At 40.8% G+C, this 20,950-nt stretch overlaps 1 protein-coding gene across 3 annotated transcripts in view; it reads right to left on the minus strand.

Annotated features, from left to right (window-relative positions):
- ACVR1 (activin A receptor type 1) overlaps window positions 1-20,950 on the minus strand; it is a 128,075-nt gene that overhangs the window by 38,755 nt on the left and 68,370 nt on the right. For 2 of the 3 annotated variants that reach the window (XM_074336651.1, XM_074336653.1), the window contains exons 3-4: window positions 20,482-20,555; window positions 1,779-2,042 (exon numbers count right to left, since the gene is read on the minus strand). In XM_074336651.1, the coding sequence (XP_074192752.1) occupies window positions 1,779-2,042; window positions 20,482-20,548 (331 nt within the window). In that variant the 5' untranslated portion in view covers window positions 20,549-20,555. Of the gene's footprint in view, window positions 1-1,778; window positions 2,043-14,686; window positions 14,779-20,481; window positions 20,556-20,950 lie in introns of those variants that run through there. The other variant, XM_074336663.1, reaches the window with a different exon arrangement.

Consider the following 20,950-nt stretch of genomic DNA (forward strand, 5'->3'; position numbering starts at 1 on the left):
ATCTCTATGAGAAAGTGCTATCTGAGTTAAGAACAAATTACCCAATGTATCTTGGATGTCTGCTGCTGAATTCTCATTGATCTTTTTACATAACTTCTGCCTAGGAACCGATTCATTCAGCTGTTCCTTTACTCACTTATTCAATATTCATTCACTCACCCAAAACATTCATTCACTGCTTTATTCACTCACTTAATCACTCATCCATTCCTTCATTCACACATTATTTGTTATGTTACTCATTCAAACATTCATGCATTCACTTGAACATTCACATATCACTCAAGCAAATATTCACAAAGACTTTCAACTTGCCTAGTGAGTTAAATCAAAATTTCTTAGTTGGGCAGTGAAGGTCCATAATTAAAAGGTCCCAAAAACAATAATCACAAAATCATGAATTTCAGACCCCTTCATGACATTGTCACCAATCCCTGGTTCTTCCCCACACATGACTTAACTCTTTTCCATGTCCCTGACCCCTTCAGCCATCCAATCTCGAGCCTAACTTCCTTTATATATTGCTTTTAACTTTACAAATCCAAATTAATCAACAGCTTGGCGCATATCATTGTACATGACATCTGTACGATAAAAGTGTAAAACTAATTATAGACAACATTAAATTATAAATATTGGGCTGCCCTAATTACGTTAGTAACTCCTTAAGAAAATAAATTTTCTATTACAACTCAGTGTCTAGCACAATGTTATGCAGATTTAGGAGTTTTTCATATTGTGGATGTAATTTTTTGTGAATGAAGCCATTTCTTCTCTATTAACACTTCAACTCACAAAGTTTAGGAGTAAAGTTTATTCCATCAAGTACTTTTAGTTTTAACTATTTAAACAGTTGATCTCCCTTTTAAAAATCTTCTTTTGCTATTCAATCCCATTTACTTATCAGAATTTAATTTTTTCTATATGCTTTAAGATAATCACCATAACTTTAAAAATTACTGTAGCACAATCTTGAAACCTTTTTGGGTTTTTTCCCCTTCATTTTTCTGTCTCCTCCCTTGCTCTCTGACATTTCCCACAGTGGATGCTCCTAGTAGCTTCTCCTACTCCACTTTTTGGTTTGTTTCCTTTGGGAGTGCAAAATTAAATAATTATGCCTATTAAAAATGTACGATGTATGAAGAGAATAAATTTGGCTTGGAATGAGTCTACAAAGACTAAGTACATTAACATTTATAGGGACTTCTGGTTCATTTTATAAGGAAACAGTTTCATAGGAGGACTGATTTCCATTGGGTATGGAATCCATGTTGAATATAATACAGAGAAGGTTCCACATAAACTACAAAGTTTATATGAAATCTCAAGTGGCTTCAAGTTTCAGTGATAGATCACTGGAAATCAGATATGGGAGAAAAGTTCAGTGAGTCTTTGTCTCCTTCCTTATACAGAAGAAAAGGCATTCCACTCAGGTACCTGAGTCTTACGTACCATTTTCCTCCCTACACTCTCAACATAGAGATGAGCATTTACTAAGCAGAATTTTTTCAGAAAGTATGAATGGCATCATGGCTCATTAACAGAGACATTAAGGTGGACAGCACCTTGTTGACTTTCCCTAAAATGTCCATCCTCCTTTTAGATTCCAAAGGCCACACCTTTCTCTTCCTCATCTAGAGCTATCTTCCTTGTCGCCCACTGCCGTTCGTTCAAAGAACAGGAGGGAAGCCTATGGCTACTTACATATCTAACGCACACAGAATCAAGACATCACTAACAAAAACTCTTGCTCTAGAAATAGAAAAGTCCACGGGAACCTTTAGTGGGCAGCTGGGCCGTGATGTTCCTGTTACACCAGTCCCCTTGGCAGCACTCCACGGCTTGGCCAGGTGACGGTGGGGTCTTACAGGTCATCTTCCCCTGCTCGTACACCTGGAAGCAGCCTTTCTGGTAGACGTGGAAGCCATCATTTATGCTCAGCGAGGAAAAGCACTGCTGGCCTTCACAGTGGTCCTCGTTCCCACAGGAGAGGCCTTCACACACACACATGTAAAGTTTGGGATTTACCTTGGGCTTCTCATCTGCAAAAGGAGAGAGAGGAAGGGGAGAAAAAGAAAATCACTGCATGGCTTTTCACTCATTAGGGGAATAGTACAGTTTCTCTAAGACCCTGACAAACACATTAACCACACGAAGTCAGGCTCAGCATCACCATTAGCCATTATGTCCACATTCTGTTATCTTGTATCTCTTACTTGACCAACCATCAAATAATATCTTCTCAATGTATGAAAGCCTTTATATCGCTGTATACTCTTTTAGATCATACTAGGCCAAAGAATAGTTATTGTTTGTCCACAGGCTTCTGAAAACGAACTTCACCCGTATTAGTTATCTTCAGCCTAATGGGCTCTCATATACCAATTCTTGCATCAAAATAAAATGTTTTACTGGAACATAATGCTGATCACTTTTATTTTATGGGAAATAAAAAGGACTGTTCCTAAATATATAGCAGCTGTTAATACCAGTTCCTGTTAGCTCCATACAAATCTCTATCAAATAGTAATACAAGGAATGTTAATGTTCATGCTACTACATGTCTGCTTCAGAAATATACCAATATAATAAGCGTTTACAAGTCTATAATTACAAATCCATGGTATCATTTTCACCTAGATGCCTAGACTAATTTTTTAATAGTAATAATACTGAAGTTTTTAACATTATAACGGGAATTCACAGCTTCTTACACATTTCAACTAGAAGGGAAAAAAATTTGGCACCATTGATTGAGGACGAGGGCACAAGAAGACAAAGGGAACAGAACAATGTTTGCACAATAAGGTAACAGATGGGACCCAAGGAGTAGCCCACACGTGGTGGGGCCCTCGGTGCAACAGAAAAGGGCAGAAATGGATTATCAGGGAGGCAGCCCTCATCAGACCTCCTGATTGTCTGTCTGAAAACACTCACTTGCAGTTTCATTTTTCAAATCACTCTTTCTTTTCCCCCGCCCCGTTAGAACGATTAGTTCAGACTTGCTGGTCCCAATAGTTTCCACTGGTGGGGAAAGACAGTGAAGATAGATTAGAGCCAAGACCTAGAGACCACTGATTAGTTGGCTGAGGCCACCTTTACCGAAACACTGGTCTTATAAGGAAATTCAGCTTTCCGAGCTCCCTCTGACAGTCTAAGGCACAGACAGGCTGCCTTCTGATCCTTGAACCCTCTGTCGCAGGGCTGTGAGATAACTGCTTCTTTCTTAAAATAACAGGTCGGGTGGCTGGGCTTTTAAAAGGTCTTAAGGTAAAGTCTTTGAAAATGTCACGTTAATTTACACAGATCTGTGTGGGTGTGTGTAGAGATGTGGGTTATTTCAAACAAACAAACAAAAAAAGTATTCTTCATTTTTCTTCTTCCTTCTTCAAAGAGAAAAACAGTTCACTGCCCACTGTAATGGGGGTGCCTCATCGCACAGAGTAAGTGCCAGCAGACACACAAACACAAGCCTTCTATTTATAATTGACTTGATCGTTCTTCTGAAAACCACAAGGGGCTCATCCAAGAGCAAAGACATGCCTGAAAGCAGAAAATCCAAAATAACCGCTGACAGTATATATATGTCACCAATCTCACCCCTGAGAATTAAGAGCCCTCAGACATTTTTAATGAGCAAAAACTTTAATGAGCCAAGAGATATTCTTTACTTCCCCTGCCTAGAGAAATCCAAGAGAAATTCCAGCACCAATCTATTTCTATGAGGATGAGAAACATATATATCTGCTGACATAATCCAGCAAAAAAGTTTACACTTGCCAAAAGCGAGTTGAAAGATAATATTTCCAGGGAGTCTAGACACGCTTGCCACTCTTGAATGGCACAAAGCTGGCTGAAGGCTGCCAACTATGCTGCCCGACAGGTGATGATTCTTTGGAGGGAAATGGACGGGGGTGGGGAGAGTTAATGGTGTCATATTGATTTGTTTGTGATCTACAGCAGGGAATTAAAAAGGCTGTATTTTAAAACTGTGCAATAATGCAATTTATATAAATTTGAAACATGGCATCTATTTAAAAACCCTAAATATTTTTTAAAGGTCATGTATGTCAAAGGATACATACCTAACACATTAAAGAGGCTGTATCTGTGGACAGTGGGTTGGTGATGTGGGCTTAGTGTTGGGATGAAGGGGTAAAATAAAATTGGAGGTTGGCTGTTTATGAACTGACAATGGATTGAGGAGTAGAAATTACTCAACTCAGTGTAGCTACCATCCACTAGGAGCAACTATAAACAAGTACAGTCGGCCCTCTGTCTATGCAGGTCCCGCATCCACAGATTCAACCAACTGCTAATAGAAATATTCCAGAAAATGTAACATTGTTGCTCATGTGTACTATGTAGTTAGGCCTACAATGGTTGAGTTTGTACTGAACATGTACAGACCTTTTTTTTCTTGTCATTATTCCCCAAACAATACAACTGTTTACATAGTATTTCCATTGCATTAGGTATTACAAGTAATCTAGAGATGGCTTAAAGTATACTGGAGAATGTGCACAGGTCATATGCAGGGACTCTGCCATTTTATATATGAGACTTGAGCATCTGTAGATTTGGGGAGTAGAAGGGTTGTCCTGGAACCAATCCCTGGAGGACACAGGGTTGACCGTAACTCCAGACCACAGAGGGCTCAATCATCATTGGTCCTATGGGAACGGATAGTCCAGAAGAGCAACAAATTAATGACACTCTGCGGTTCTAATAAAAAACGTCAAATTAAAAATAATGAAATGCAACAACAATCATTTTTCTAATGTGCCTTCAGAGTGAAGTATGCTTTTACAGTTCCAGCACAAATTGAACTCTAAGTCCACAAAGATGCAAAAAGGGATACTGCCTTTCCAAGGTCTCTAGCTTCTGACAGGACGTGGGGACGGTCTGACAGATGTTTAGACTGTAAGCTAAAGAATTTTGCAAGAATTGAGCAGCCTCAAGGACCACCTTTAGTAAAATTCAGCTCAGTATGTCCACCATGCAGTGCACATAGGCACAATGGAGTAGCGATTTTAATCAGATCTTATCCTGTCAGGTCATATACTAAGTCAAAGGGATTCGTGTATGAAACACTCTTCTTGAATCTTTATATTCCTACAACAGTGGAGTATAGACGACCAGGGGTTGACTACTTCTAAGTTGGTGATTCTTGTCAGTAAAATGCAAAAAAGCAGGGTTTTCATATTCTCCCCTCCACAATCAGGAAAAAGAAAAAAAGGGAAGAAAAATGGCTGTTAATGACATATAATAATTAACTCAATCTCTGATATGGAGGAGCTATGAGTTCAGTCCAGCAGTTAGCTAATGGGAAAACACAAAACCTGCACCAACATTTTCCTATTTTGCTTCTCACTTCATCTTCTTAATTTGTACATTCCCATATAACGAATTAGCAGAGCCCTTCATGTATCTATTTTTCCTATACAACCTAATGTAAATGAAGACCCTAAATTCATAAGACTATAAAAATGACCACACGCACAATATAAAAATGACCACACATACCCATGTGCACGCCTACGTGTATGCACTCACATTAGTTAAATGCCACTTTGGCAATTGTATCTGACAGAGAGGATTAGTCAAAGAGATGCCAAAAGGATGTTCTGAGCTAGGATTACTAATTCAACAAAGAACGTTACAGGCAAGGTAGCAGCATTTTCAGATCTTAATATCCACAATTGTAAGGAACACAGCAGGCCCCAGAATGCCCATGACTCACTGTTTTAGTCTTGTCAAAATTTAGGAATAACTGTCACATGTGTGGGCCTGTGGTATTTTATTTGGGGAAGAATTGTGGTGGGAGAGGTGGGGGAGTACAAGAGCTATCACAAAGCCCCTTTTAGGGTGGAAGGTGAAGTTCTACAGACCTCTACTCTCTCAGACCATGATATGAACACAGTGTATACATCCAGGAACACCAAGGAATGGATAATTGCCTTCTGTGACTGATTTTCCACAGGACAGATAGGAGGCACCATATACGACATGAAGTATTTTATTTTACACTTACCTGTGCAAATAACCAGGAAGTGCCCTGGCAGAAGACAGCAAGTCTACTCTACCTAATTGACATTCATTTAAATAATTCAGTAATTTAAATGTCAAGCCAGAGGTATTCCCTCTCTGAGGAGCTCGCCCACGTTGTTTGTTCTAAAAGGCATCTCCCAGCATTACTCAGTGTTATGGCTGGCACTGTGTGCCCTTTGTGTCACCAGAACAAGGCCCAAGCGAACACACTCGCAGCCTGCATCTGGCTGGGAGCAGCAGGGAATTCTCCGCACCTCCTGGGAGGATCGGGGCTGGCTCTGCAACCAGAGGCGCAGGCTTGGAATCCCAGGGGTTCACCACAGCCAAATCTTTTCAAAGATATTTCTTGTTCTGGGCAACAGTCACCTCGCCATCTGGACACACCTACTCTCAGCCTAATCCCAGACTGGCAGAGGAAGCGGCAGAACAAAGAGCATCGTGGACTTTTTAAGATGGTCTACAGTTTGGGATAATCTTCTAGCTCATAGTAAAATTGTTCACATTTTTGTTTGAAGCGGGTCTTGAGTGATCCAAGCACAAGAGGATGGACCTATCCCCAAAGTTCTCCTTCTCACCTGCCCAGTCACATACTCCATAATGCTTTAAGGCATTTAAACTGATTATCATTCTAAATGGTGCCCCAAACCCCACATTTCCCACTCAAATCTTTGACACAATAGATGAATGAAAAAATGCTAGAAGTAAACCAGCCTATAGCTGTGATCCCAGGGCCCAGCAAAAGGAACAGACTCACCTCAAAGTAGCACAAATAACTATGCGGTTATTAGACGATTGTTATAAAAGTCCAATAGCTCCAAACTTTATAGGCTAAAAAAGGAACCCCACACATCCCTGGACTCCTTCCAACCGTATAAACGATTCATTCATTTGAAATGACAGCTTATATTAGGCTTATAGATATGAGAGCCCTTCCATTGTCTCCTAATCCGAGAGCGCAGCTTGGCACCTCTCCAGAATCTGAAAGCATTTGAGATCTCTCGCATTAAACAAAGGCTTAGGAAGGATTTTTCAATGCCAGGTATCACTGCCAGCAAACCTGCTCCTAAGACAAACACAAAGGTCTGTCCGGAAGGCCTAGTGCAGGGCATGTGATGGTCTGGCAAGCAGGCAGGCTATATGCTCAGGGGGGAAATACACCAAGTGCCCAAATGCTCTCCTGATAAAACCTTCATTTAGAGAACCCAAATCACATTTTCTTTTCGGATCAGAGAAAATGATACTTGGTAAAGTTGTAAAGCCAAGAAGAAAATGTGTTATAGGAGTTAAGACAGAGAATAGTCGCATTTGAATGAGATCACATATAAATTAGAACCACCACCAAAAAAGTGGTTTTAGGATTTCCAAGATTTTGAACTCATGACGCCTCCCCGCCTAATGTGTTTTGCCTCACGATTCTCTAACTCAGCAAATGACATCCCCATGCAAATGTACAAGCCTGATTCTCTCTAGCATCCATTACTCTCAAAATAGAGACGCGGTGATTAATCTGGCCTACAGAACTCCAAGTTAGTCTGCTCTCCCTCTCATTAGCCTCCCCCAGACACCGTCAGTTCTTGGAAGGCCTCTTCCTGCTTCAGGATCTCAGGTCCTTTAGGTGTGGGATTCCCTCCACATGACATGCTTAGCTCTCTCCTCGCCATCACCCCCACTCACCTAGGTAGTATGTGTCGTCCCCTCAGACCTCACCTTACCTGTTAATTCCTCAGAGAAGCCTTTGTTCACACACCCAAACTGAAAGTAGGAACAACCTGTATCCTTCCACATGCATGAGTCTGGCTGTTGAGTGTCAAGTCTTTCCTCTAGATTGTGAGCATCGTGAGGGGAGGAACAGCCTGTTTGCCTCATCCTTACATACCCAACAAACGCCTCAGTGCTTGGCAGGAGTACAAGCCTGACGGACGTGTGCTTCAGACCGAATCTTCTCTTCATAGAAAGGATTTAGAGATGGGAAGAGACATGATGCTGGTTTTCAGAGCAGACTGAGCCTATAAAGTCTTTAAATGTCAGCAGAGATCTTAAGGCAAGGCTTAGTCACCGAGCCAGCATGTCTGTGCAAAATGACTTCTTCCTACAGGAGCTCACCACAGTGTTCAACTACTCGGGCTTACAAGTGTGGAAAATTAGTCCTCATTGTAGTGTGGTAGGTTTTTTGTTTGCTTGTTTGTTTGTTAAAAGAAAGAGGTCAAATGGGAGAGTTCCGAAAATAGGGAACAGATACAGTAATGGAACCGTAGGGCAGATACGAGTGGTCCTTCCTTGGATGGCTGACTTAGGGGCTTTTAATTCCTATGATGCTACCATCATCAGGTTGATCAAAACCCAGGGAGGGTCTGACTCCACTCCGTGCGGAGTGGTGGTGCAGGACTTGCTTGCTCAGCAATAAAAACAATGCCCCTGGTCTATGCTGCCATTTTCCCCCTATCAGTGAAAATAATGGCATTTTCAGCAGGGAGTGGGGAAGAGTGAATTACATCATTTTCCCCTTCCTGCTTTGCCGAAGGTGATAAGGATTCCAAAGTCAGCCTGCATTTGAACTGCTGAAGCTGAGAGAGAGAGGAAAAAAAGTGCCATCTGTTTATTTTGTGTCTGGGCTGACTCCTTGTCTATGAAATAATCCCTGTAAATTAAGCCTATTGCAGCAGCCACGCCTTCTATTTTAAAGCCAAAAACTCGGTCTGCGTTTAAGTGACTAACAAGCTAAAGAATATTGCAGGATATTAACCTAAGACAATATTGGTCTCTCTTTCCATGCTTTTTATGATTCCCCGAATGTACCAGACGTGACTTGAACATATGCACCATGTCTGTGAAGCAACTCCTTCATATGGGGGAAAATAATGACCCCTTTCTTCATTTTGCCTTTAAACTTCCTGAATCTGCTTCAGAGAAGCAAACAATTACAAGGCCTAAGGGAAAGTACCTACTGAGGAATTATTGTAGAGACTAGAAAATGCCCCCACCCCACCCCCCATATATTGACAACGCCCATGTCTGAGTGAAGCTCCAGTGAGGCGGTGTAACAAAAAGTACCAGAGCCTGAAGGAAGAGGGAAAAAAGACCCAGTGATTAATAAACATTTCAGAGAAGTCATTCCTTGTTTAGATTTAGAAGAAGCCACTAATATGGTGCCATCTATAGAATGTCGCTGGCGAGGCATGTTCAGTGTGGGAAGAGGTGTTCCTGACCCTAGTTGTTCCCTGCCCTGAGGGCTAACTAGGGAGTGCGTGGCTGTTCCAGGAAAGGTTTTCTACCCAGCCCAATATGGAAAATTTTGGTTTTACAGGAAACCCTAAACAAGGGCCCTAATGGGATAGCACAGTGGAGGGAACTCCAGGGCACCTCTATTTCCCCTCCCAAGCCTTACTCTAGACCTTTTTTCTCTGGGACTCAGGGACCGGGCCTCCAAGGTTGCCAATCTTTGCTCTGCTTACCACCTGCAAGCCGCCACCACACCACCACACCCTTTCCGGAAGCTTTCAAACCACAGAGATAAACCCTTCAAAAGATGGGCCGGGCTCCAATTTGTTGAACAACTGTCTTACAATGCCAACCTCCAGGCATTGTGGCACCCAAAGCTAAAGGTGAAAAAAATGTCCAGAATTAATTCAATTCTTCCTTCTAGGTTCCTTTACCCTACCCCACTCCAGGGAAAAGCACAAAGGGAACAAGGTAATTTCTAGACTATATTCTTTCTAGCCCAGATGAAGCCTCAAGGATATCCAATGGTAAAAAAAAAATTGGGCAAAACCCAAGCCTCTCTGATGCTGCTACTTCCCTATCGCCCAATTTCCCAATTCATGTCCCAAGGCCCTAGCAGAACTCCATGAACGGTTAATGAAGAAAGGGATCCCGTGCCTTCAATCCCATGAATACATGCCTTGTGCATCTGTATTTCAGCCTTTAGAACTTGATCTTTGCTCTGCATATCTTCTCACCCCATCAGTCTAACTAATGTGACACACAAGAATTCACTAACCCCCAAATTCAAGACCCTTAAGAAGATTGTCTTATTAGTCATAAACTTAAGATCCTATAGTCACCATGAGAGGGTGGAGTTTCCATCATTTTTGAGCTTATTCTTTTTTATCCCTGAGCCCACAGAAAGGTTCCAGGGGCCTACAGTCAAGGTAGAAACCAAAAGCATTTCTTCAGAGTGCTGTGAACCAGAAGTAGCTTCTCAAACACACAGTCCTTTCCCCACAATCTGTGGCACAGCATACCATTTCCAGCTTCCACAATAATCTTGGGCCTTGGCAGAAGAAAGGCAGCTAAATCTGAGATGTGTCATGAGGCCACTGGCTGGAAAGCAAGAATATCTAAACACAAACCAAGGCGAGCGCAGCAGGCCAGCGTTTCCGCAGCTTCTCTTTGGCTCTGGTAGTTGCAGAGCACTAACGGCCTAAAGATAACCCAAGTATCTACGAAGGGTCACTTTTAAATAGTAGCTTTAATACCACCAGTCATTTCAGAAGTATTTCCTTCCAGAGCCTGCTTCCATCCACATTGGCGTGCCAAGCATGCCCAACAATGGCAACCCGCTGAAGAGATGAAAGCCCAGAAGGAAATGGAAAGAGTCCCAAATGGGAACAGACAACTCCCAACATGCTGTGTTTCTATTCTGTGCCCACATTGGGCTGCTGAGAAAGAATAAGCTAGCAAAGGGGCATCTTGCAGAGTGATCAACTGACAATCATTGGGGATTAAAAGAACAGGTAGAAAATTGGGGATTAAAAGAACAGGTAGAAAATTAAAGAAGGAGTTTAACTCAGTGCCTTCCCTTTCTGAAACTGAAGCAGCATAAACTATGGATGGCTGTCATCCAGAATTTTTTTAGGAAAGCCTATCCCTCCAAGAGAAAACCTGACTTCTCAGTCTATTGGACCACAGTTTGGCTGAGAAAGGAGAACTGTGTGGAATCTTCACCACATACTGTACATACGCAGCCACTGTGGCCACTCACTAACCACAGAAGTGCCAAACAGACGTGCTCAGAAGAGCCTGCTGCGTTTTTTTCTTCCTGTTAAGCTAGGGCCACAGTTTCTAAGATCTTCCTAAACAGCATTAAAATCCACGCAGCCCCTCACCTATCCACCCAGTGTGTCCACACTGTCCCACATGGCAGTCAGCCAGCGGCTGGTGTACAAAGGACAGGTGCTCAGTAGGCTATTTTCAGTCACTATCAGCTCAATCGGGAGCTGCACATGCTCACTAGGCAGGCAAGTTTTGGTTGCATTTCAAACTCTGGGCAGCCAAGAGACATATACCTTTTACAGCTGCCAGGGCAACCAGCTGCCCAATGCTCCTCCCAAGACGGGAGCAATGAAAACAGTGTAACCTGGTCAGCCAACATGCCAGTGAGCAAGCTGTACCTCTTGTCTCACTGCCTGGGTTATTCTGAGCTGGGCTTATTGACACTCCATGGCAACACAGGAACAAAGGGCCAGGGAGAGGGATATAAATGTCTCGAAAAAGTTGCTAGAAAAGTCAGCAGCTCAGGGATCTGCTTTCATAATAAAAGTAACAGTGGCATTATTACTAGATTCGTGTTGTTTGCTGCTGCTGCTGCTATTATTTGTAAACCACCTGTAAGGACCAAAGGTCTACTCTTTGAACTCAGGTTTGGTTTTTTTGTTTTGTTTCCTTGTTGGGCACCACTACGTTGATAGTGGGGATGACTTTGAAAACCCTGCAGGAGGACGGGATTTTTCTCATGCCTTGACCTCTTTTCTTACCTTGCCCTGTGATCCACTTCCACTACACAACTCTTCCAAAACACACAAGCTGCCCCTAATTAATCTTTCAAGAGCTCGCACTGCCTTCGGGCACAAGGCCCTGCCAGGCTAGAAGGGCCCCAGCTTTCAACCCAAATCCCTCCTCCAAACTGCTCTGGCTGTGCTGGATTGCCAGGCGGCATCCTCCGTCTCCCCACTTCTCTGAGCTAGCTAAAGAGCCCTTCTCTTTGCTGGTCTATTGCTTCTTCAGGTTCCAAACCTTGTCCCCTTGGGCCAATGTCCCTAACCCCAGCCCGGTGTGATATGAAGGCCCCCCATCGATATTCCCAGAGCTGTGCTGCATAACCTCTGCCTAATCCAACTAGATTGTGAATCCTTGACAGCAGGAACCACTTCTAGTTATGTTGACACCCCCAGTGCCTGACAGTGTACTCAAGCTAATTTGTCAATTGAAAGAATGTAAGATTGTCTTATAAGTGATCTTCTTCCATGAAACTCAGATCTTTGAAAGGATGTGCTCTCTTATCTCTCCTCAGCCCAAATCACTCTGTCTCTAATAATATCTTTTTTATACCACAAGGACAGTTATTGTTGTAGTCAACATTATTTCTTCATTCATTTGTCAAATATTCATTGAGTGTCAACTACATGCCAGGCATTGTCTTAGACATTGGGATAAAATAACAAAGTCCCAGCCTCTCACACTCTAGGGCTCACGCCGCACATATTTCCTATGGTTCCTCGCAACTGCCCTGGTACGGTCTCCATCATGCTGCTGCGGTAACAGATGCTGAGAGGTGAAATAACACATACACACAGACCCACTAAGAGGAAGACAAGGGCTCATGGGTTTGACATTTGTCTCTTTCCTGAGAGAGGCCTGATTCCTATACATGGCCAAGAGTCTTCCCTTCAGAAGACACTCTTTGACTAACAACACCATTTAACTATCAAAAATTACCCTAACCCTTTGCAAAACTGACGTAAAGCATATGAACCACGACACAATGTTAAACATACAGAGAATCCATGACTGTAACTCTACGTGGCATTGTACAGTGTCATATGCATCTCGGGAGTCAAATTCTAAACTGGATGTGGGTTGTTATGGGTGTTTTATTTTCTTATCCAGTCTTTAATTTACAACATTCCTGAATGAATCTGATTTTTGTTTCATTGAAATTGGTCTGGTGTAGGTACCAGAATTCAGAAGATAAAACGAATCAGCAAAAAAAATTAATAAAAGAGGTCACTGCTCCTTCCAAATCACCATTTGATTAAGAAATACAGGCAGAGTTTGTGGGTTTTTTAAAGGTGAACTTTACCACCTCCTTTCCAAGAGGAATTTCTCTCTTCCTCCTCTTCCTTCTTTCCTTCCCACATCCCCCAGACATACATATTCTAGGGAAGTCCATGCTCTGCTCTAACCCATAACAAAGAATTAGATGTAGCATTACGTGGATCTGGGAAACACCCTGCTCCGAAGAGCTCAGATTCAGCTGATCAGAATCGGGCAGCAGCTGTTCCAGTGTTATGATCAAGGATGAGAAGGCACAAGTTTAAACTCCACTCTTCCTGTCATACCACTGGCTTGGAGACAAAGGATGGTCAGGCTACATGAAGTTGTGAAAAAATTGAAGGTTCTAGGCGAGCTGTGTTTGAAAATATGCAGGTTAGTTGTCAGAGCTTTCACCTGAGGGCAGCTGGGACTTCTGGGCAGTGAACTCTTGGGAGCAGACTGGAGTTATCGTTGTTAAACTATAGATTATGATGCGTTTGTAGGTAGTGAAATCTATTTAGTTCAAGACAAGGTTTATTTCTTTTTAAATGAAAAAAATCGAACAGAATAAAAAAAAAGAAGAAACAGGAGTACACTAAACATAGTAAGACTGTTTCATGAAATTTTCATTTCAGATGTGTACGGGTCCTACTCTAAAATGTTTCTAAATGTAGATGCACTGGGTCTAACTCTAAAATGTTTCTTACTATGAGTCACAGTGAAAAGTGTGAAAGCCACTCCACCCTGCGTCTTACACTATTTTGGAATCGACATGAGTTCTGAGTAATTATGACTATTTCATATAATCATTATCTATGGAAGCTTGCCTGAGGTCATGCTGGGCTACAGAGGGAAGTTTCAGAAGACAGTTAGCAATGTTTGGGGAGTTACAAATAATTTTTAAATGTTTTTTGTTTTCCTTACTGTTTATTTCTTTTCAAGAGCAAAAGTTGCTTAAAGGGTTCCTCGACCCATGTGTGTGTGCACGCATCTCCCCACATCAACAAGTAATTCTCAGACACCAGCAGAGTATCTGAGAATTCAATTTAATTCTGACATTATCTACCCAGAGATAGAAGCAAATTCCACAAGTAAAGGGCTCGGTCCCACAAGACCACCCTCACTTCAGACTCCAATTCAAGCCCAGGTTGTTTCTTGTGCTTCTGACTGACTGGCTATAAATCAGAGATTCCCATGACTCCTTCCTTGGGTTCGATTACTTTGAGAGAACAGCTCACAGAACTCGGGAAACCCCATTTACTCACTACATTACTGATTTATTGATATTAATGGATATGAATCAATACACAAATGAAGAGCTACATAGGGCAAGGTCCCAAACGAAGGCACTTCTGTCCTTATGGAGCTCAGGACCCACCATGGTGGCACATGGATACATTCTAGTTGCCCAATGTGGAAACTCTCTGAAAAGGTACCCATGAGTGTCCTTTCTGGGATTTTATGGAGGCTTCATTACACTGTCATGACTGACTAAGTCACTGGCCATGAGTGATGATTCAACCTAAATTTCTCTCTCCCCTCCCTGGAAATCAGGGAGTGAGAATGAAAGCTCCAATGCTCTAACCACATGGTTGGCTCCTACCTCTTAGGTGGGGTCCAAAAGTCACCTCATTAATATAACAAGAAATGCCACTGCTGTTCTCATCACTTAGGAAATTCCAAGGGGTTTGGGATCTGTGGATGAAGACCAAATACACCTGAGAAACATATTTTGGTCATCTAAACGATTATAAATCACAATATCACAGTTGCACGTATGACGTTCCCACAAATCTCCTGCTTCACTAGTGTTTCCATAAAGAGAAGATGTCATCATCCATCCTCTCACTCGAGACCTATCTTTATATTAAAGAAAAGGAGAAAAAAGCTTAGAAGCTAGTGCACTGCCAATTCACTGTTGACCACAATGAAATCATTTCATGAGCTTGGGTCCTGGATTTGTTTTCCCTTCTGTTCAATACTTGACTTTGAATTTTTAGAATCCTTTCCACACCCCACTGCTACCCTTCTCTCATGTAAATATGCACTGACTATGAACATTTTCTAGTATCTACTGGGGGGGGGGGGGTGGGAAACAACTGCATGTGGCTTTACTTTATCCACAGCTGAAACAAACATTCTCTGGGAAGGAAAAGCTAAAAGGAAGCTTTGTCACAGCTCACCTTGCATCAAATAATACACCATGATTCTGTTAGAAAAGAAAACATGGCAAAAAAAAGTGTACAGCTTCATCAGATATTCACATTTTAGGTCCTTCTAGTGACAAATAGCTCAGCACATCTCATCTCTCTCCCCCGAAAGTCTCTCATTTGATAATGCATCAATGAAAAAAGATTTTGTTCTGAACCAAAGGGATAAATTATAGTAATGAGAAATGAGAACAACAAATTTAAAACTCAGACATTTCTCTTACATTCGTTCACCCTTCAAGAACTTCCTGAATCCTCGATAATGAGAAATTCAAAGAAAGGCTTATTCTAGTCTTCCCTCCCTCCCCCCCAGTGGAAAAGAGGGGCACCTTTGTGGTCTCTAACAAAAGGTCTATTGAAGTTATCCCCTTCCTTCCCTCACTGGGTAATTGGGATGGAAAGTCTGAGTGATGATGGCTTTGGAAATACCAAAATCAAGTCAACCCTGAAAATAATTTAGGGCTTAGCAATCTTGTCTAGGACAGGCCAAAATCTTTTGCAGCGGAACTCTGCAAAAGCCCAGCCTTCCTTACTGTAATAAAATCGAACTATGGCTTGCAAATTCAATAAAATGTGGGTCATCTTAGCTCTGAAATCTTTCTGAAGAAGCAATACTCCATTTTAAGTATTTGTGTCATGGTCACCACCTGCAAATGCTTACAGGGACAAAGGGGAAGACAAACATGGAGGTTCTGGAACAAAAATGGACTTCTCCCTGGTGGCATAATAGCAGTATTAGAGCATGATTAGTCTTATTAATGGGAAGGAAAAGGAAGGATACACGGGTAATTAGGACTCAAGTACTCTTCTCTGTGAGCGCTAATGAAACTCTTCCTGCAGCTAGAGTTGTGTATATAATAAGCATGAAAAATGAATACTGGTAGGAGAGACAAGATAAATAAAAAACACAAACCCTGGTGAAAGGGCTCATCATTTATTACAATATCTCACTTCAGCCTTTCAAACAGACTGGATTGAGCTAGATTCTAGTATGCACCAGATATAATGTGAATGTGGATGTAGCTAATTTAGGGTACCAGGAAAAACAAAATTCTGAAGAAGAGTAAATGATAATGACTGAAACTCTTGAACACCATTCCTCAATGTATATCATAACTTTCATTGGCTATGTAACCTTAAGCAAGAATTGTAACCAATTCAAAAGCACATCTCCAAAAATCTATCTCATTAAGGTAATCATGAGGATTATGGTAAATAATACATATAAATACGGCAGTTAGCTGAACATTTGGCACATATTAACCAGCCCAAAAATATTACATATAATCATCATAAAAGCTGTTACAGTAATCAGTGTTTTCCAAACTTATTTGGTCGTTTTTTGCCCCAGAGCATTTAGGATGCCATAAAAGTTGGAAAATGTTCTAAAGTAACTCATAGTAGCCAAACTCTACCAAAATCACTGTTTGGGACCTATTGTTTAAGTGTTAACACTACTTCTTGTCAATATTTAAGAAACATTTGGGAGTAATTGGGAGACAACGGGAAACAAACAAAAATTTTTCTTCTTTTTTTTTACAAACTAAGAAGAGTATACTTACTACCCAACAAGATATTAGAACAAAATCTCTATGACTTTATTTATAGCCCAAGAATGCCATCTAGCTTCACTGAAGCACAACTAATGAGGTGCCTAGCTGCTCTGCAAACATCAAATATGGGTCTATTTCCTTTTAAACCTGGTAGTCTAAAGTGATGAACTTGACAACGTATGGAGCTTGTATAAAGATTTCATTTATCTGTCCTATTTTTCACCTCTTTGGTTAAGAATTTTGTACTTAATATTTGCTTTATGACTAACGTTGAGTATATTACAATTAGGGGTTCTCAGTGTTTTTTGTGTGTGTGTTTTTTAAATTTCTAGTAAATATACACAAATAAAGAATATTTTCAGAGAATATGCTATTGACAGTTAACAAGGAGTTGAATCATGGAGGGAAGCTACGACTAAGGCAACTCCTATTATGATTAGAGCACTCTAGGTTGTAGCACTCACTGGATAGTGTACATATATGTAAAAAAAAAACAAAAAAAACCGCTATTGCAACTAAAGCTATTGCAACTGTCCCTTACTTGTAAACACTGTAGTGGTGGTGGCATATTAAATAGCAAAACCTCAATGGCAATCCATTTCCATTTCAGCCAAACTAACTGGTTTCATCCAACCAGTTTTGAGGTGTTGATCACAAAATACAGTGAATGCTATTGCTGAATGCCATCCAACAGAAAAGCAGGGATCTTCAATAAGGGAAGCATCACAGCGAACCTTAGTAACAGTGTGTGACAAGTTTCAACTTGTTCGGTGCAGTCAGTTGGGTGTGAGCTACGGTTGAGAGAAGGTGCATTTTAAAGTGTGCTGTAAATCATCCTCTGTCATGACAACGCTCCGTGTCACATTATCACTTCTAATATATAGCAATTTCTGTCAAATAAAACACTACAGTGTGTCTTCATCCATCTTATTCACCAGATCTGGCACCATACAGCTTCCAGCTCTCCCCAAAGTCAAAATGATCATGAAAGGTAAACATTTTGAATCAATTCAGGACATCGAGGCAGCCACAACAGCACAACTAAAGACACTCACAAAAGAGGACTTCCAGAACTGCTTCAGAAAGTGGCAAGAATGATGAGACAAGTGTGTTCCAAGCAAGGAAAAGTATTTTGAGGGAGCTTAATGGCAATGTGTCTGCTTAATACCACACAGAACTGATATTGTACCTAGAAAAAGTCATGGAATTTGGAGGTAATTTATTCCACGATATTCTTTAGATTTTTTTTTTTATAGTGGTCATAGTATTTAGCAATTAAAAGGATGCAAAATTCTAGAAACTTGCCTGTTATGTCTCCAGACATAGTAAAATGTCCCTTGGGGGGTGTTCATATCCCCCAGCTGACAACTATTCTTAACCCATCGAATCTTTCCAGCCCCTTTCTTCTTATTAATTCTTTCAACCGAGTACAGAACTGCTCTTCTGGTTAAAACACCTCCAATTCCTTTAAACTGGCCACGCAGGATCTTTATTTCATATCCTCTTGACACTAATTAAAATCACTACAATATCACTGAAATGCTTTTAACAACATTACTTAGAGCAGAATCTACACTACAGATACTAAATTGATTTGTAGCAGCACTGTCCAATAGAAACTTGATGTAAGCTCTATTATGTAATATCACATAATGTAACATTATTAGTTAACATAGGAGAAAACCTAGATGACCTTGGGTAGGGCAATAACTTATTAGAGGCACAGTCCATGAAAGAAATAATAAGGTAGACTTCATTAAAATTAAAAATTGCTCTGTGAAAGACAATGTCAAGAGAATGAAAAGACAAGTTACAGGATGGGAGAAAATATATGCAAAAAACACATCTGATAAAGGGCTGTTATCCAAAATATACAAAAAACTCAAAAATAAGAAAACAATCTGATTTAAAAATGAGCCAAAGCTCTTAACAGACACCTCACCAAAAAAGATATACAGATGGTGAATAAGCCTATGAAAAGATGCTCCACATCATATGTCATCAGGGAAATGCAAATTAAAACAATAAGTCACCACTACACACCTATGGTAATGGCCAAAATCCAGAACACTGACCACACCAAATGCTGGCAGGGATGTGGAGCAGCAGTTACTGCATTCATTGCTGGTGGGAATGCATAATGGTATAGCCACTTTGGAAGACAGTTTGGCAGTTTCTTACAAAACTAAACATATTCCAGCACACAATCTAGCAATCACAATCCTTGGTGTTTACCCACAGGAGCTGAAAACTATGTCCACACAAAAACCTGCACATGAATGTTTGTAGCAACTTTATTCGTCATTTCCAAAACCTGGAAGCAACCTAGATGTCCTTCAGTAGGTCAACAGTGGTACAACCGGACAATGGAATATTATTCAGTGCTAAGAAGAAATGAGTTATGAAGCCATGAAAACATATCGAAGAACTTTAAATGCATATCAATAAGTGAAAGAAGCCATCTGAAAAGACTACACAATGTATGATTCTAATGATATAACATTCTGAAAAGGCAAAACTATGGAGGCAGTGAAAAATCTGTGGTTGCTAGTTATTAAGAGTGGCAGGGAAAAGGATAAACAGGTGAAGTACAGAAAATTTCTAGTGCAATGAAATACACTGTATGGTATTATAATGGTGGACATATGTCATTATATATCTGTCCAAACCCACAGAATATACACCACCAAGAGTGAACCCTAATGTAAACTACGGACTTTGGGCGATTATGATTTGTCAATGTAGGTTCATCAATTATAACAAATGTACCACTTTGGTGGGAGAATGTTGATAATGGAGGAGGCTATGCATGGGGGGAAGAAGGGTATGAGAAATCTCTGTACTTGACTCCCAGTTTTGCTGTGAACCTAAAAAACGGCTTAAAAATATTCTTAATAAAGGGGAGAAAAGGAAAGGAGTGTTAAGTCTGATAGGATACACAACAAATTTGTTTACAGCAAATCAAACAATACACAGTACAATCACGTGCCACTTAAGGATGGGATACGTTCTGAGAAATGCGTCTGTAAGGGATTTCATCATTGTGCGAACATCATAGAGTGCGCTTACACAAACCTAAACAGCATAGCCTACTGTATACATCTAGGCTAGATGGCGCAGCCTATTTGCTCCTAGCCTACAAGCCTGTACACCATGTTGCTGCATAAAACAACACAAGAGTAAATCAAGCACAAGAGAAAATGATTCAATCAAGAGTCGCAGTAAACAGGACATGTATGAGGCTGCTGTTAGTGTAACAAGCATACAGTTTTACAGAAAACTTTTTTTTAAAGTAAAAAGAGTACACATAAAAAAATGATTAAAAGTATAGTAAATACATAAGCCAGTAACATAGTCATGGCTTATTATCATTACCAAGAATCATGTACTGTCCATAATTGTAAGTGCTATACTTTTATATGACCGGCAGTGCAGTAGGTTCTTCCCCACCCCATCACCACAAACACGTGAGTAATGTATTGTGCTATGACATCACCACCAAGATAGGAATTGTTCAGCTCCATGATTATCTTAGGGAACCACCATCGTATATGCTGTCTGTCCTTGACCAAAATGTCATTATGTGGCACATGGCTGTATACTTATCCTACCCCAAATATCTGTGAGTCACTTACCTTCCATACTAGGGGAAGGAAAAGCAATCATCATTAGCACAGGAAGAATCATCACTCCATCTACCATCGTACAACTGTGGAGGGAGAAAAAGAGATGCAAGTAAGACAAAAAATCTAACTGCAAGATGACAAGTTAAATTAAGCATACCATCTTCAAACTGCCATTCAAGGTCTTTCTTACAAATCCCCCTCACATATGCTGCCTTATTTCTTAGTATATTTAAACATATACCCTTTACATGGATCTAAACAAATCATCTCACGGAGTTAATCAGATGTACCTCCGGCTGGTGATCACCCTAAGGTGACTTTCTCTGAGTCTAGCCTCTCACAAAGAACTCAACAGGGACATGAAAAATTCTCAGCTATAAGGCTAGGCATTCCCAAAGGATTTCAGGTTTGGATTTTATCTTATCCTGTTGAATGCAAAATTGGCACTAAGTTTAAAACTCCGAGGAGCATGAATAGA

Source organism: Rhinolophus sinicus, linkage group LG01 (genome assembly GCF_036562045.2).
Source record: "Rhinolophus sinicus isolate RSC01 linkage group LG01, ASM3656204v1, whole genome shotgun sequence".
Lineage (NCBI taxonomy): Eukaryota > Metazoa > Chordata > Mammalia > Chiroptera > Rhinolophidae > Rhinolophus > Rhinolophus sinicus.